This window comes from Xyrauchen texanus, chromosome 42 (assembly GCF_025860055.1).
Source record: "Xyrauchen texanus isolate HMW12.3.18 chromosome 42, RBS_HiC_50CHRs, whole genome shotgun sequence".
In the NCBI taxonomy this organism is placed as follows: domain Eukaryota; kingdom Metazoa; phylum Chordata; class Actinopteri; order Cypriniformes; family Catostomidae; genus Xyrauchen; species Xyrauchen texanus.
Window position 1 is genome coordinate 18,740,480 of NC_068317.1, and position 18,964 is coordinate 18,759,443.

General features: G+C 37.5%; 1 protein-coding gene across 3 annotated transcripts in view; it reads right to left on the minus strand.

Annotated features, from left to right (window-relative positions):
• The window catches only part of LOC127635084 (brefeldin A-inhibited guanine nucleotide-exchange protein 1-like), an 84,874-nt gene that overhangs the window by 39,212 nt on the left and 26,698 nt on the right, over positions 1–18,964 (minus strand). For 2 of the 3 annotated variants that reach the window (XM_052114862.1, XM_052114861.1), the window contains exons 3-10: positions 17,256–17,412; positions 17,012–17,158; positions 15,291–15,470; positions 15,106–15,159; positions 7,992–8,262; positions 5,441–5,557; positions 4,990–5,180; positions 4,054–4,187 (exon numbers count right to left, since the gene is read on the minus strand). In XM_052114862.1, coding sequence (XP_051970822.1) covers positions 4,054–4,187; positions 4,990–5,180; positions 5,441–5,557; positions 7,992–8,262; positions 15,106–15,159; positions 15,291–15,470; positions 17,012–17,158; positions 17,256–17,412 — 1,251 coding nt within the window. The remainder of the gene's footprint in view (positions 1–4,053; positions 4,188–4,989; positions 5,181–5,440; positions 5,558–7,991; positions 8,263–15,105; positions 15,160–15,290; positions 15,471–17,011; positions 17,159–17,255; positions 17,413–18,964) is intronic. The other variant, XM_052114863.1, reaches the window with a different exon arrangement.

Genomic DNA, 18,964 nt, shown 5'->3' on the forward strand with positions numbered 1-18,964 from the left:
AACAATTATCAGGTGTAAGGAAAATATGATACTACTTTTTACTTGATGGCTGTACGACCTGACATTTTAGTTATTAAATAAAAAAATTAATGTAAATAAATAAAGAAAATGCATAATCTGCTGTATGCTCGTCCTGTAAATGCGTTTTTAAAAATGAAAATGTGAACGAAAATAAAAGCTATTAAAAGGTCTTATTATCGTTAAAATATGAAAATAAAAATGACGGGTAATAATAGATTATGACGGCATTTTTACGACCCTGTCCGTCAATATGACGGACAATGAGATAGTCTAAAGCACTGTATGTGATTTATTTTTTTTTTTGCACACCCGAATTTCAAATATTGAAATCCCTTTATTGTCACACAACCATGTACACAAGTGCAACAGTAGGTGAAAGTCTTGTGTGCAGTTCCGAGCAACACAACAGTCATGACAGTGACGAGACATATACCAATTACAATAAACAACATACTTACACAACACAATTTACATATCAAATGTACACATACTTACACAACACGATAATTATATACAATGTACAGTAGACAATACACACAATATAGAATGCACGTACAATAGAAATAAAAAATAAAAAGTATATAAAAAAAATATATATACATACACATATACTGTAGTTGTATAGTGGAGAATATAATTATGACAGTCCGGTGTGAGATGTAGGATTAATAAAGTGCAGTGCTAATGTATTGATTGTGAGAGATTAAGTGTTCAAAAGTCTGATTGCTTGGGGGAAGAAGCTGTCATGTAGTCGGCTGGTGCGTGTCCTGATGCTGCGATACCGCCTGCCTGATGGTAGCAGTGAGAGCAGCCATGACTCGGGAGCTGGAGTCTCTGATGATCCTCCAAGCTTTTTTCACACCGCCTGTTATAGATGTCCTGGAGGGAGGGAAGTTCACCTCTGATGATGTGTCCGGCAGTTTGCACCACCCTTTGCAAGGCTTTGCGGTTGTGGGCGGTGCTATTGCCATACCAGGCGGCGATGCTGCCAGTCAGGATGCTCTCTACAGTGCTGGTGTAGAACAGTGTGAGGATGTGCTGGTTCATTCCAAACTTCCTCAGCCGTCTCAGGAAGAAGAGACACTGGTGAGCCTTCTTCACAACGGCCTCAGTGTGGACGGACCATGTGAGTTCCTCAGTGATGTGGACACAGAGGACCTTGAAGCTGCTGACTCTCTTCACCGGTGCTCAATTAATGGTGATGGGGCTGTGTTCTCTGTCTTTCCTCCTGAAGTCCACTACAAGCTCCTTGTTCTTACTAACGTTGAGGCAGAGGTTGTGCTCTTGACACCAGCACGTCAGAGTGTTTCATCATTGTCAGTGATCAGACCTACCACCATTGTATCATCAGCAAACTTAATGATGGCACTGGAGCTGTGTTGCCACACAGTCATGTGTGTATAGGGAATACAGGAGTGGGCTGAGAACACAGCACTGCGGGGCTCCAATGTTGAGGGTCAGTGATGAGATGTTGCTGCCTATTCTAACCACCTGAAGTCTGCCTGACAGGAAGTCCAGGATCTAACATATTACAAGTGTAAACAGTGCTAAGATGGACATAAAACATGGACAAGTTCTTGAAAAGGAAAAATATTGACGATGGTTAGCCTATGTGGGATAGTGGTGTGCCATATAATTTTTTAGTCGTAAAAAGTGTGCTGTGGCAGAAAAAAAGGTTGGGAAACACTGATCTAGGGACACTGCATATTAGACATTATTACTTTATTTGTTGCTAATAACAGGGCTGATTTAATGTATGCAAGTACTGTGTATAAGGTAGGTTATTAGCTAAAGAACTGTCAAGTATTTATATATAATATATAATCTGACTTTTGTCATTGAAGTTGTAAGACACTTTGCAATTAATTGAAAAGTTGTGAGCCCAGGAAAATAAATAATTGCCTTATTAACAGGATGTTGCAAAGTGTCTGTGTCTACATTGGTGACTTTAAACCACTGATTTAAGTTGATATTTGGGGACACGTTCGATAAAAAAAGTACATTACTTGTACATTTGTACAATTTTAGAGAAAGCATTTTTTTTTTTTTGTTATCAGCCCTAGATATTGCAATCTTGTCATTATGTGTGTTTGATTGTGTTTTATATGCTTTCCATTCCTTGTACAAAAGGTTCCTACATACACGTCACCCACAGCTATGCTTTAGGCCTGAATTGTGCCTAAACTGTAATTAATAGCTGTAGTATACTGCACCAAATAATTACATTTCACATTTTTCAATAATATTTTTATTTTTAATCTTACAGTTTCTCCCATGAATATAACATGTCAAATATATTATTGCAAGGTCTGTGGCTTTCTCACCGTATGCCATGATGCTAGATAAAGATGGTGAAGTAATGCCAGAGCTTTTTGACATTTGACCGGAGTAATTGCAGATCTCTTTTGAATATTTTTGGAATATATTTGGCCCACTCAGTGTTTTATGACCGGATCAAGCAGATGATCATACAAAACTAATAAAGTTAAAATAGAATGTTAAATAACCAGCAGTCTATGTTCTCTGCACACACCTCTGTTGATCAGCCATCCTGCTGAATCGACCGTTTCGATTTGCCACTTACTGGAGTCTTATTATTGAGTACTACAATTTATAAAATATATATTGTTTTATGTAGTTCTATCTAACATCACAAGAATGCAATAGCTAGCAGGTAAACTGTTAGTAAACCCACTGTTTTGAAAGTGTCTCGCAAAGATAAACACAAATCAGCCCTATTAAATAAAAAAAATAAAAAGCAACAAAAAGTAATAATGACTCAAATGCTGAGGGTGCCTTGATGCCACGTCTCTCATGAAGAACAGGTTTTTATGTTTAAGAACAGTTTGTTATGGTTCTATGGCTCTGCGCATAAAAAAAATGCACATAGATTATCGCCACTGATCTGCCGCTATACAAAAAGCATTTTTGCAAATTTGGATAACTCAGACATTACGCGCTTCCAACGTTGATAGCTTTGTTGTTTATAAATAGGTGTGATAGTTTTATCGCAACGCTTGCTTAACACAGGCGCAGTACAATGACATTCACATGTCGAAAAATGCGTCCACCAAGCAAACTCACACCAAATTCAACAAGTGCTGCTGATTGCCTGTATTACTGCAGATTATGGAATTAATACAACGACAATGTTAAGAATCCAACGCAGAATTTCAGACACTAGATTATTTTCAACAGCAGGATATTTTTTTTTTTTGTCTTTTTAAATAAGTGATACAGGCATACACTAAATCACAAATAACATTGCATTTTTTTTCTTGAATTTCTCCCCTTTTCTCTCCAATTTGGAATGCCCAATTCCCAATACACTCTAAATCCTTGTGGTGGCGTAGTGGCTCACCTCAATCCGGGTGGCAAAGACGAATCTCAGTTACCTCCGAGTCTGCGATGGTCAATCCGTGCAGCTTATCACGTGGCTTGTTGAGCGTGTTACCGTGAAGAGGTAGCACCTGTGGAGGCTTTACGCTATTCTCTGCAGCATCCAAGCACAACACACCACGTGCCCCACTGAGAACGAGAACCACTTTATAGCGACCACGAGGAGGTTACCCCATGTGATACCGGAGCTCTGGAATGCAGCTTTGAAGTCCATTTGGACTTATTCTTCCAAACTTTCGAGCTGGAATTATGCAGTAATCAGGAAAAACACCTATTAGCCTCGAGTAGCTCATAATCTTCACCTGTCGCTGTCCGCTGTGTGTGTGTATGTGTGGAGCTGCCTGAGCCCCACCTCCGGCACAGAGAGCTGACGAGAGGACAGAAGCAGCGCGACTGGCTAAAATGTCATTGACATTCATTCTTATGTAAACAAACACGCATGTAAACACAAACGCAAAAATGATCAACGTCATGTCCATATATCATTCGATAAGTCGATAATGTAATTATCGTGACAGGCCTAGCTATTCATTTCTGAATCCACCACAGATTTAGAAAGAAATGACATAATAAGAAGGCTTGAAAACAATTGCATTTGTATAAGGTTAATAGATTTGTTAGAACAGTAGTTACTTTGGATCAGGGGGACCATCTGAAAGCGGCTTCATGGAGAGTTTGCAGAGTGAGCGGAACACCAAGAAAGCATCTTTCTGAAGGATATGGGAGAACTTTGCACCTGGTGCTGGCCCAGTGGTAGCAATGGATTCCTGTGGGATAAAGAGATCATGTTATTCTCTTATTACAATCAAATTTAATTAGGGGTGACAATAAATCATTGTGTACAGCACAAATAATAAAGCAACCATAAAGCAACAAGTTGCATAACGTTTCCATTATGTTCTTTTAAGCATACACAGTGGCTCCAAAAAAGGGACATATAAGCCACACTTCATTTCAGAAAAAGAAGTTTGTTAGGGTTTCAACTGTAAAAAATTATATATAAAGTATATATATATATATATATATACACCGGTACTGTATATATGCGATTCAAAATTAAAGGAATAGCTCACCCAAAAACTAAAAACAGATCAAGATTTAAGTCCTTTTTCACTATAAATCTCTTAAATCACTTTTGACCAGCCACTACCAGTAGGTGGCGTAATGCACCAAGAATGTGAATCACCAAAAAACAAAAGAAGAATGTGCAAGTGAAAGTGGAGATTTATAGTAATAAAGTATTTGTAAATATTCATCTGGTTCTCACCCACATCTGTTATATCACTTCTGAATACATGGATTTAACTACTGGAGTTGTTTAGATTACTTTCATGCCGTCTTTATATTCTTTTTGAAGCTTCAAAGTTCTGGTCACCATTCACTTGCATTGTACGGACCTACAGAGCTCAAATATTCTTCTAAAAATCTGAGTTTGGGTCAGTTCTGGATACACAATAGAGTCTAAAATGAACAACAACACATTTGTAAATAAGCTAATCCACACACACCTTGCCTTGTTACTATTTTATAAAATGTTTTGTATCTTTTCTGAAAAGTCAAAATTGTTACCTGAGTGTCATTGGAGGAGACAGACAGTCTGTCGTCAGGTAGGGACGGAGTGAAGCTTGCAGAGATAGGCGTGCCAGGGATGCCATTGGCGTGAACGTTTTCACTGTCGCTACCCAGCCCTCCTTCCTCCTCCAGTGAGATTGGAATGCCCTCAGCTGGCTCAGCTTCACCTTCACAGCTTTCCTTGACATCTGAACATGGATAAACAGGGTTCAGGCATGGTTTAAAATGTACCTGAACTAACTGAACCAAAACCAAACAGCAACTGCCTACCCTGCTTAAACTATTATTTAATCAATCTTAGAGTGGTTAGCTGGTCTCTCAGCCTGGCCAAGCTAGTCAAGCTGGTGTATTTTAAAAGTTTTAAAGAGTTTTTGGGCACTTGTCAGCTTGGTCAGGTTTGGAGACCAACTAAGCATTTTAAGCATTTCAAAGCAAAAACACAAGTTACCTCCAGCCACTGTGTTTACGACTTCTTGCAAAATGCTCTGTACAATCTCTTGGGCCTTTTCTTCATAGTTCTGGCTTTCTTCTTCCTCAGTGGCTTCCGTAACATGCTCGGCAGCACCTTTAAATGACGGTAGAGACAATTTAAGCTTCTAATTTTGTCATATCACTCATTCAATGTCCAATAGGTGTATTTTCACTACTACTATGCGGTCACATTCAATCCCCTCTTTATCAGTTTCTCAATGTAACTGTTATTAAGAGGGGATATCTTATTGCCCGTTATTGAATGATCTGTTGATGGAAAGCAGCATGATTAAACTTATGCAGAACTAAGAAACACTGATTACCACACTTTTCCGATAGTGTCATATCTTCAGAGAATGCCTTGTTCTCTGCAGATGCCAGAATACATGATTAATTTATAATGACTTGCAATCAGAAATGTGATGCTACTAACTTAACTACATTTTAAAGTAGCGTGACAGTTGCTCTGCTGCTTTTGAAAGAATGTATTAGTAGATTTTCCGGTAATGAGCTACTTTTTCCAGCAAGTAGCAATGCAGTATGACAATCCGCTATATCACTTTTTATTGTCATATTTAAAACTGAGAGCAAATTGAGGCAATAATCACTAATAATATCACTTCTAGTTCTTTCATTTGCAATAATGGAAAGTCATTTTCCCACATCATCTCGCACAAATGATTCAGTTTTGTAGTGAAATATCTAGCTATGCTGTTTATAATTATGTTTTGGACCCAGCTACAGAATATTTGTCTACAGGCATCTTTACATTTTATTACATGTTTAAAATGTAATAAAAATGCTTTCCTTTATCTGAGCAGTACAAGACGTGGTGACTTTCCTCCATTTGCCATTTGAACATACAACATTTATTTATTTTATTTTTTAAATGAGGTCTTGAAAAAAATAAAAAATTACAGGGTGAGACTTTAAAACGTCCTCAGTGCAAAACATACACACCCACTCACACACAAAATAATGAACTGGTGAGACTTCAACACAAAACACTTTTTTTTCTTTTTTTTTTTTTACATTTGTCAAATAAAACCAAAACAGCCACAATGCTAAACACACACACACTCAGAAATGAAGGTTTTCGAAGATAACACAATCAATGCACTACACACACACACACAGAACCAGGGCATCAATACGTGGAGCTCTACAGACATCTTATGGTCATTGTTGGCATTTCAAGTCATCTGTGTTTTTCCATATGATGATAGCAATATGACACACTCACACACACTTTGCAAAAAAAAAAAAAAAAAAAAAACATATATTACAATAGAAATTTTGAAATTACAACTGTTTTGAAAATGTTTACTCTGATTCTTCTGTTTTATACTCTAATTTCTTTTTCTTGATGTTTATTTTCTTGACATTATTATGCATTTACTTTTTAATAAATTATTCGTGTAAAAAATGCTTCTGACAAGCATAATGACATAAACTGGAAAAACTGACACTTCATAAATAAAAAAAATGCTAAACTTGGAAAAATTATATTTTGAAAATGTCTAAATATATATCCAAATGCACATCTTGTTATAAAATATAAAAATGTTCCATCATTCTACACAGTAGGTGGCTACAGCCATCTATTGTCTATTACTGGCATGACATGACATGTTATTTATATTTTGTTCACCAGATGGCAGCAATCTGCCTCCAATTTATGTCACATTTCTTTATCTCAACTTCTAGAATTGCAGGTTCAGGGTTGTATTTATTTTTTTTTCCAAATGTTTGCTTATTTGTATATGCAAATTAATGGTACAATTTAGAAATGTAAGGTTAGTAAATAATGTAAATTATGGTTATGTAAATAAGATAAAAATAGCGTAAAATCTCAAAAGAAATGCATAATTACATTTTTCTTACTTCAGGGAAGAATATTTTTTATCATTATCATCATAAAAAAAGGGTTACACATCTAAAACTTCTGGTCAAAAATGACAGTGAATACCAAAGGAAGGTGCCATTTTTGAATACCATAGGAGGGTTAAGAAATTAAGATATTGAGTCCTCAAATAGTCCCAATGAAGTTAGCATCTTTTTGCAAGGTATTTTTTGTGGCTTGGGTAGCTACAGTTTCAAAGTTCTTCTCCAACAATGGTATCTAGAGTAATTTTGAGAAATAAGCATAATTAACATAAACAGAACCATAAAGGTGAAATTTTGTGTGCATAAACATGCTCTCTTCTTAAAGGGATAGTTCACCCAAATATGAAAATGATCTTATCATTTCATATCCCCCATATGGGTTGTTCCAAACCCATGTGACTGCTTTTGTCCATTGAGCACCACAATTTTAGGGACTGACAGATTCAGTCACCATTTACTTTCACTGTGTTTAAAAAAGATACAATGAAAGTGAATGGTGACTGTGATTAACAAAAGAAGCAAACAAATATCTTTTGTGCAACAGAAAAGAAATCAAGCATATTTGTAACAACATTAGGGTGATTTAATGAAGACAGTTTGTTTTAGTTTTTTTAGGTGAACACCTCTGTGCTTTTCTTTACCTTGCGCAGCAGCAGTAGCCTGGTCAGCCTCGGTCTGCTCGTTCTCTGCAGGGCAGAAGTCGGTGCCGTTCTCTGGCTCAGGACTCTCATAGGGAAGAGAGCCCTGCTCAGCCTTGCTGCCCTGGTGCCCCGGTCCACCGTTGGCCTCTGCAGGCAGGTTTTTGGCCGGCGTATCAGCAGCGTGCCGCTGTCCAGGAGACTCTGGCTCTTGCTGGCTGACTGGCGAATGCTGCCTTTGCCTCTCTCTCTCCATCTGTTTAGCCTCCTGTAGCTGGGGCACACATACATACAAGGTCAAGCCACTTGTATCAGGGCATTCACAAGCTTTATATGCGCTCTTATTTCCCTAGGTAACTGTGAGCCCAAAGCCAAGCTCACTCACATCCATTTCTCTGAACGGGAGGCAAACAATTGCTTTTAGAAATACATGTGATTTCTCAATAGTGTAAAACAAAAAAGAAACACAAGACCAGGATCTTGTAGCATCTTAGTACATATATATAGACAAAATATATTGTATGTTTTTATAGAGACAGATGGTGGTTCGACTACATGCACCTGGAATGATATCTGGACTATGCAAAAGTGAAACATGCTTGCTAAAGTAAAAAAGTGGTTTAAAGTAGAAGTTTAAAGCTCATAACTAACAAGTGACACATGTTGTGTGATGTTCAAAGTCAGTGCAACATATACTGTATATACAGGGCTCCAGACTAGAAGAAAAATGACTAAGGAGCCATTGGCTCTTAAACTTAAACATTTAGGAGCCAAATAGCTGTTTTAGTTGCCACATCACAGAATTGCTCGATTCAGATTGTTGTTCAAAAACAAGATAGAAAGCCAATGAAAAGACAGCTTATAGCTCATTAATCGTTTGTTTAATATATATATATATATATACAGTTGAATTCACAAGTTTGCATACACCTTAACCAAATACATTTAAACTCAGTTTTTCACAATTTCTGGCATTTAATCATAGAAAACATTCCCTGTCTTAGGTCAGTTAGGATCACTATTTTAAGAATGTGAAATGTCAAAATAATAGTAGAGAGAATTATTTATTTAAGCTTTTATTTCTTTCATCACATTTCCAGTGGGTCAGAAGTTTACATACACTTTGTTAGAATTTGGTAGCATTGCCTTTAAATTGTTTAAATTGGGTAGCCTTCCACAAGCTTCTCACAATAAGTTGCTGGAATGTTGGCCCATTACTGAAGATAGAACTGGTGAAATTAAGTCAGGTTTGTAGGACTCCTTGCTCGCACACGCTTTTTCAGTTCTGCCCACAAATTTTCCATTGGATTGAGGTCAGGGCTTTGTGATAGCCACTCCAATGCCTTGACTTTGATGTCCTCAAGCCAATTTGCCACAAATGTGGGGGTATGCTTGGGGTCATTGTCCATTTGGAAGACCCATTTGTGTGTGGGCATGTTTATGTGGTTTACGAGGCCAATTTTTTAGGTAACAAACTGGTAATTACAAGGATATTATGCTATAAATGTGGTTTATGAGGATATTTGTAGTGTCCCCATAATTTAAATAGCTTAAAAACATATTAAACAATATTTTATTGAAAATGTAAAAATGCAGAAAGTTTTTTGTGAGGGTTAGGTTTAGGGGATATAATCTATAGTTTGTAGAGTATAAAAATCATTATGTCTATGGAAAGTCCCCATAATGATAGGCAGACCAACACGTGTGTGTATGAGTGAGTGAGAGAGAGAGAGAGAGAGAGAGAGAGAGAGAGAGAGAGAGAGAGAGAGAGAGATAGATCCAGCTTTTGATACTTAGGACCATTGAGGGACTCATACACAACTAGTAGACACAAAAAAAAACTTAGTCTTTCTTTACTGTAACTAGATGGGCCCGACTACAACAGTGCAAATTTAACGAAATCTCAGATGCAGTTTATTGTGCCACTCCACTCCCAATCAATAATAACCACACCTGTGGGGAAAACAAAGATTTGGTACATAACACAGAGCTTTTAATTATAAACAAGTCCGAAATACACATTGGACAACTATTTTGAAATGTCTGTGCTCCCAGTTGTGAACACACTGATGGCTGATTCACTGAGAAAGTGATTCAAATTCAAACTGCTAACCTGAGCTCCTGAGTTCAAACAAGCTTTTGTCGATTGATTCATTATGAAGACCCGGTTCAAAAAAGTAATCTGTTCACGAATCAGACATCATGCAGCCAGTAAGCGCATATCATCAACAGAACAGGTGAAAAGAGGCGTGAGACACATTGGTGCTATAAAGATGTATTCAATAACTCACAAGATGATATCTGATGAAACCGCATATGAAAGCACACATCCCGAATAGATTTTAAATGATTGTCGCAATCGTTTATTTTTGGTCACATTGGCAACCATTTTATTCGCATGTCTGGAGCCCTAACATATGACTTATATTCTTGGTTGTCGATAGCCACCTATATAATTGAGACTGTCACTACCTAACATCTCCTTTAGTGTTCCATGGAGGACAGAAAATCACAGGGGTTTGGAACAACATGAACATTTTTTGATAACTATTCCTCTACAGTAGGGCTTATTGGAGGGTCAACTGCTGCTGTAACATCTAGTTAAATGTTCGTAAATATAAACTGTATTAATAAATTTTTCATTGACAACTATATTCGGATAGAGCTGGCAGCTGATATAAATTCAAACCAGCTCATTATAGTTCTGTTCCTCAACTGAACACGCCTAGAGTGCATTTAGCAAGCAAAATATTGAGTTTACTGCATTCATCAATCAACCAGGAAGCACCTTTAATGCATCATTTAATGCACATTTATAAAGAATGAGGGACGGAGATTTCTCTTCTCCATAGCTTTCCGTTGAATTCAGGTGTATACCAGCTGAGTTCTGATATGGCCTGATCAGTGTTGGTTAAACAGAGACTCATCTTCAATATTCTATAGATAATTAGTTATGCAACGTGTGTCACACTATGTCCAGACTGCTAAAACTGTGTGACAGTGGGGTCTGCTTGTGCCAACATTACACTATGTGAGAACTAAAAATAGCAATGCAACTAACTACAGTAAAAAAAAAAATCAGTAGCATGACAGTAGCACCGCTGTCCAAACAGAGACATTATCCCAGCATATTTTTATGCATAACCTATTCATAGATATACCTTAAAGATTATAATACATTATAACACAATCACCATTCAATTTTATCCACAGAAGTGGTAATGTAATATATATATTAGTTATAGTATTGTATAAGTGCCATCACGCAAAAGCAGCATAATGTCAAGTCATAAGGATTTATGAAATTATAACATACAATTATAAGTGGTTTTGGCGTGTTTTAAGTGAAGTTACAAAAGCAATGTTTTCTAATAAACAGCCACACATAAACTTGGAACATGCATTTCAAATCAAGCTTACATAATGCATGTTACATAAAAATGCACAAAATACAAAATAGCATCTCGAATACGTATGTAACCTCAGTTCCCTGAGATGAATGGAGCGAGACATCGCATCATGCTAACGCATATGGGAAAATCTTTTTCCGACGACCTAGTTGAAACCCTTCTACAATAACGGCAATTCTAAGATTGTTGTTTGATGTTTAAGGCACGAAGCTGTCCGGGATATAAGCGGGCGTGCAAACACCATTCCTCAGAATTTGCTGATTGAGGGACAAAGAGCACATCGCTCGCACCTCAAAAAACTCTGAGTCGGTAAGTCAGATTTTTGGATGGTTGGATTTTTCAAATTGACGGAAGGAAAGTTTGGAGCAATGTCTTACAAGGCCAGATATATGCACTTTTTAGAGGTCACTATTTTCCACTTGAAAACCTGACCAAGCATAACGCCCTGATGGTAAAAGGCTGGATGCGTGCCACGGCACACAACGCTTGAGCCAGCACTAAAGAGGTCTCATTTGTAAGAGACTTAGCGGTATGTTGACGGAAGCTGAAGCCATGAGACCCAACATTGTTTAAAAAGATTTCATTCTTGCACAATAGGGCCTCTGATAAGGCTACGAACAGCCAATCGTCGAAGTAATTCAGAATGTGCACGACGTTCGGTTTCAATGGGACAAGAGCCACATTGAAACACTCCGTGAACGTCGCGAGGAGCTAGGGTCAGAACACAGGGTATTACAGTTCTAAACAATCTCTATCGCGTTTTCTGTGTGGAGATTGTGAATGTTCTGCACAAAGCATCATCACAACCTATTTATAATGGGACTGGGGATGACTGGACACCATTGGTGAAATATGACCCTTTTGGCATTCCATATTGGAGGGTGTAGCATTGCAGTTCTAAACAATCCCTATCGCGCTTTCTGCGAGGAGATTGTGAATTTTCTGCACACTGCACCATCACACCCCATTTTCAATGGGACTGTGGATAATAGGTCACCATTTTTTAAATATGACCCTTTTGCCGTTCCATATTGGAGTGTGTAGCAGAATGTCTGTGCATCTCATGCAATGAGTGCTTTGCTCTATTGTGAGAATGTTCATATTGAACACAATACACAGAAATTACAATTTGAGTAACATACCAGTCCCGGAGGAAGGAAATAATTAGCATGTCACAGACCACAGAGGGCGGTGACAGCATTCAATATAAACACCTCAAGTGTGATTTGTAATTATTCATTTCCCTACTTGGTGAATTCGGTAGGGAAGATTAATATGAAACTGGGAGCAAGGTGGCCGGCGTACAAACTGAATCATGCAGCCACGTCCGAATGTCTTTAAAACCCAGTTGGACACTGTCATGAGGGCCCAGCACTCATCCGCGGAGCGGGAAAACAGAGTGTCAGCTTGCACGCTAGATGAGACTGAGTGCCGCTCACTACCAGGAAGCGGTTATGCAGAGTTTTCAATACGTGCCTCAAAGTGTGATTAGTAATGAGGAAGGAAATAATCAGGATGTCACAGACCACACAGGGTGGTGACAGCATTCAATATACACACCTAAAGAGTGATTTGTAATGACTAATTTCCCCACCCAGTGAATTTGGAAGGGATGAAAATAATTAGCATGGCACAGACAACACAGGACATTCACAGCATTCAACATGCATACCTCAAGTGTGATAAGTGATGATTCATTTCCCCACCAAGTGATTTTGGGAGGGAACATTAATGTCAAACTGGGAGCGAGGTGGCCAGAGTATGAACTGAATCGTGTAGCCGAGTGGATCCGCCACGCATCCGCGGAGTGAGATAACGGCCACGTTGGCTCACTCGAAATATGATTGCCGGAGCACTGCAGGGGAGCAGAGTGTGTAATCTTTGCCGTGAAGATCCCACCCGCTGACGAGTATGTCGACGCCTAAGTTGTAGAGGGCTTCTAGATGAGAGACGCACCCGCTAATATAGCGGACAGCTTCACTCCTAAAAGGGCGGGGCTTAAACACCATAGATAATATTGGATGTCTATTTTACAGCAATGTACAAAATGGAATTATACAATTTCATACATTTATAATTAAATTACAAATATTTGGTAATATTAAAAATATATAATTAAATGGGGGCAATTCATAATGGGGTGACAACATTATGGTGTTAAATACTTTTCTATTGTTTTTGTTAGTTTCAGCCATTTAATGCAGTCATCTTAATTCTCATTTTCATTATTTTAGTGCCAGATAAATACTGCTCTGATTGTAAATAAATAAGCATTATATATTGATTTGATATTAAAAGAGTGTTAGCTCCTTATTACACCCCATTTACACCTGGTATTAAGATCCAATCACATCAGTGCTAAATACGTCTAAACGGGGCCTAAAATATTTTGTGATTGGTTAAAAAAAACAACATACAAATGTGGTCAAAAACGCATCGCATTTGAGGTGTAAATGCTAATCTGTCCTGTTTGTGTCCCTGCAGCAGCGAAACCCCACCCATCACCTGTCAATCAACTGCTGCGTTAAAAAAAAAGAAAAAAAAGGAGTTTAATCTTTGTCAGTTACAAGCTGCTTTAAAAGGAAATAACTGTCTGATCAAAATAAAATTGTGTATACACACACAAGCATTAGAACTTCATGGATCTTCTTCAGTATGTCTGATATCAACATGCAGGGACACTTATGAGAAGCACGAACATCTGCAGCTCAGTTTAATACAGGCAATCCACTAAAATAACAGACAATTCTGCTTGAAATGCTGTGTTTATGCTTAGATTACATTTCAGATGCATCTGGGAGAAACAGTGCACCTTTTTCGCTTTCTTTGTCTTTTAAGACTAAGATTAAGATTCAACTTTATTGTCATTGTGCAGAGTACAGGTACAGAGCCAATGAAATGCAGTTGTTTTAGCATATCCCAACTAAGCTGGGGTCAGAGCGCATTGTCAGCCATAAAACAGTGCCCCTGGAGCAGATAGGGTCAAGGGCCTTGCTCAAGGGCCCAATAGTGGTATCTTGGTGGTGCTGGGGCTTGAACCCCCGACCTTTCGGTCAGTAACCCAGAGCCTTAACCGCTTGTTGCACTTTAATGTCAGGCAGTAACACAATGACATAATGATTGATGTATGTCATCGTGAAACAGAGGCCCTCCCCTCCAAATCCGATCACAAGTGGTCACAGGAGATGCATTTAAGTGACCAGGTGTAAACAGTGATTTGTCTCACCTGACCAAAAGTGATTGGGCGCATCTTAATACCAGGTGTAAACGGGGTAATTGTAGCTTGTAGTGTGGCTAACTACTTGATCAAAAGGGAAGCTTAAAACTAGAAAATTAAAAGACATTCAATGTAGCTTCCCCAACACTTTGTGAAACATCTAATCTGCACCTTGCTGTCTTCATCCACATGCAGCTATCTAAACAACACAAATACAAACACAAATGCGCAGAGAAAACCGTTATAATCACATTCTTCCACAACAAATAAACATGGTAAGACAGATGGAAGGAACTCATTTGATGTGGAAGGGACGACAGCAGGCAAAAAAAGCAGTGAAGCCAAGGCAAGCAGAATGGAGCGAGATGTCTGAGAAAGGTCGGAGACAAAGAGAGAAACAAAGAGAACGAGAGTGACTGATGAAGCTTATGTACACAAACCAGAGAAATTTCAGTTCAAGCAATTTCAAGGCAGTCCTGTCACTCTTTACCTGACGATCACGCTTTCTGGATGCCAAAGACCAACTGATCTTGTGATTTGTAAGCTATGTTTTGAAGGGGGGGAGGAGGAGGAGGAGGAGGAGGAGGAGAGGCATCAACCAAAAAGAAAGAAAAGATGTTAGATCGACATGTTATTTCCCCATATTACCAGAGGAGAGGTGTCAAAGGCACTCACTGCTTGGTTCTCCATGCGGGCGAAAATCACATTGAGCATCTGGGTGAGGGTGGCTTTGGCTGTGGTCTGGTTGATGAGGTTCTTACTGGCCAGATAGATGTTGTAGCATGTTCTTACTGCCTGCAGCACTGTACCTTCATGGATCTCTATGTGCTGGGAGGTCACGGCTGTAAGCAAAGCCTGTCAGGGCCAGGGAAGGACAAATAAACACAAATGTCATTGCAGAGAGAGACAAATAAAATTAAAACTAGTTGTTAGCTTTATGAAATAAAAAAGACCTAGAAAAATAGATAAGACTGGAACTAAAATGTATTATGAATAAAAAAAACGAACTAAAAAATATAAATAAAACTGACCTTTACAGCCCACCCTCATTAAACATGAAGTAGTGATTTTGGACATACAGTTATTAAAATATATCAGTTAACGCATTCATTTTGGCAGCCCCAAAATACAAAAATTAAAATAAAAACATAATGTACTGAAAAACTACAACTAATCTTAAACAAAGAAAAACTGGAAAAAAAAATATAACACAGAGTGACTTTAGTTAAAATTCTAATTAAAAATAAAATACAGTTCAAAACAATAATAACCCTAAAGAAATTAAGCAATGACTGTCCGATAAATATGAGGAATGTATCCGCACAATATATTATGAAGAGCAATATTATTTATTACTTTAGCTGCTGGAGTCCCTGTCAAGCTCAAAAGAGATTGCACTTGACATGCGGCTATATGCAAGTGTTCAGGCAGATTTCAGTTCAGAGCTCTTGTTCCCCTGCCACATGCCAAAATGAGATTTGTAAAACAATAGCTTAGTCAAATGTTGGTATGGAAATCAGACAGGACGGAGTATTACAGGTTAGGGCAGTTCTACACAAAGAACAGATGGACTATGAAATAACTAAATTATATATATCTCTATATACATCTAGCTATTTGCTTTATTTTTTTTATGTTTTAGTGAATAGTATTTCAATGATTTATTTTCCTCTAGAAATGTCCTTCTGTTTTTCTGAATAAATATAATGTACATTTAATGTTTATCGTTATCATTGTACACATTGGTTAATTTAATATTTTGTTATTTTTATGTGGACACCAAAAAGACTAGTGACTATTTTAAGATAATAAGGGATTTAAATAAATATTTCAAATGTAATATCTAATTCAATAAATGATTAATATGATCAATAAATTCATTATTAAATGTACCAATTTAATTTGCATTGGATAAAACACACAAATTACAGTTTGAAACATCTTAAAATACCTCCTTTCATAAACAAACACTGCATTTAAATAATTTTATTATTTATCAGTTCTTGCTCTGGAAGAGCATGGCACTTTGTTCAATTCCCAGGTTATGCATTTCTGATAAATTGTGCAGCTTGAAATGTGAACTTGAAAGTCATTTTCAAATACATAAAATAAAATATTTTGATCTTTTCAGAAGAAAATTTTTCATAACAGTAGAAAACTAATTGTTGAATTTCATATTTCTGAAATCCCACAAAAGCTTATATAAAAATATTGATATAAAAGCTAATAATAATGGAAGACAACAAGGATAGTCTGAGAGAAAAATGACTATAGCTATACTTCTTTATGGTGACACTGGCAATCCTGTGCCATCTTTACCCCAATATCCTAAAGCAAATATAGTTCTCAGGGTTATCTCTGGATTTAAAACCAAAACAAAATAAAGAATATTTGACCTTTATAATCTGCAACTGGACGCCTTCATCCGTCTGCGGTCCCTGGAAACAGCCACATATAGTCTCTATGATCCTGTCAATGAGCTTCTTTCCTGGGATGGTGTTATCTGGGGCGCTCCCCGTCAGGTGGCCATATGCTATGAGTTTCTACAAATGATTAAACATGGCACATTAGATGGGGGGGACATTTTTTTAAAAATCACAAATGAAGCACATTGACATGACCGGGTGGTAAGGTACTGACCTGTAAACAATCTAGAGAGGTGATGACTATGCGTGGACATTTGGACTGACAGGCCAACTCAAATGGCAGGAAGTACCTATCTGCTTCAATGAAGTTGGTCTTGGATTTGATAGGGGGCAAAGTACTGGAACCTGACTTGTTGTCCCCTGCTGGTGGGCTACAAAATAAAACCAGAAGGCATAATTTGATTGAAGTCAACATGAAATCCAAAATTGACCCAATTTATATTTTAAAAGGGATTGATCACGGTTGAATTGTAAACCTACATGTTGTTTCAAATCCACTGGACTTGTTTTCATCTTTGGAAAACAAAAGAAACTGTTCGGCTGAATGTTAGGGAGTGACAGCATCAGTCCCCAGTCACTTTCATTGCATCTTTTTTGTCATACAATGAAAGTCAAAGGTGACTGAGGCTGTAATACAATAAATCTGCTTTTGTGCTCCACGGAAGAAAGTCAGCCAATTGGAACAACATGAGGTTGAGTAAATCATAACAGAATTATTGTGCACATACCCAAAATTTGAATACTTTACTTTTATTTACTGACTATCTTTTTTCACTGTAAAATGGGCTACCAATCATGTTTCACATTGATTTTTACTGGATTACATTTAGTAAAATGCAATCAAGCTCCAATGCAGGAACAAAACTCTTCTAATTCTGAAAGTGGAGGAAGCCCTTGAGTTATTCTAAACTGCACACACTGCAGTGGATGTGACCTAGACTCCAAACTCTCATTTTATATCGAGCCAGTGCAACAGCTAGAGAAGACCAGCATCAACAGAGCTGGAGAGGAGCCATGTCAGGCTGACTGCTGGGGCTGTTGTGCCTTAGCTAGAGCTTTATGATTTCTTTCAGCAAGATGAGCTGATGCATGCAGTGGGACACAGGGAGGCAGTGAATTAGGGGGAGGTAAATAGAATGGAGTTGAGTGGAGAGAGAGACTGTGATAGTGGAATGGAACACTAAAGGGGCAGGATAAAACTGAAACATCAGCTGCATCGCAATTTGCACCGTATACATTCTTTATAGTATGCAAGATTAGGGTTAGTGCATCCCAAATTGAAGTATATATAAAGTATGTTGGGAAAGCTGTTGTCATATCTTTGTGCAATGGACCCTTTTCACATTTCTGCAATTGAAATGTACAGAAGTAGTCAACTATAGTGGAGTAAATTTGTGTAGAGGTCGATGTAGGGCAATCACGACTATGAAATTTGGCTAATGATTAACTGTCATACAAATTGTCATGTATACATTTTTAACTTGGAATCAATCAGTATAATAAAATACGAATATATGATTTCCTTTAAAGGAATATTAAATCGACAGCATTTGTGGCAAAATATTGATCACAAAATTTTATTTCGGCTCTTCCTACTTTTCTTATAAAAAATAAATAAATAAAAAAAATAAGCAAAACAATCTGGGTTACAGTGAGAGATTTACAAATGGAAGTGAATGGGCCCAATATGTAAATGTTCAAATTTTCACTCTTTCAAAAGTATAGCCACAAGACTTAAACAATATGCATGATAACATGCATTTATTGTAATAAAATTGCTTAACTCCGTTTCCATGATGACAACATATTGCTGTAAACCCTTAAACCCTAAAACACCCATGAAAATAACGATTTAAACAAATCTACCTCTTAAATATTACACAACTTTTAACAGAAACATTTATGGAAGTAGTTTTATAAAAT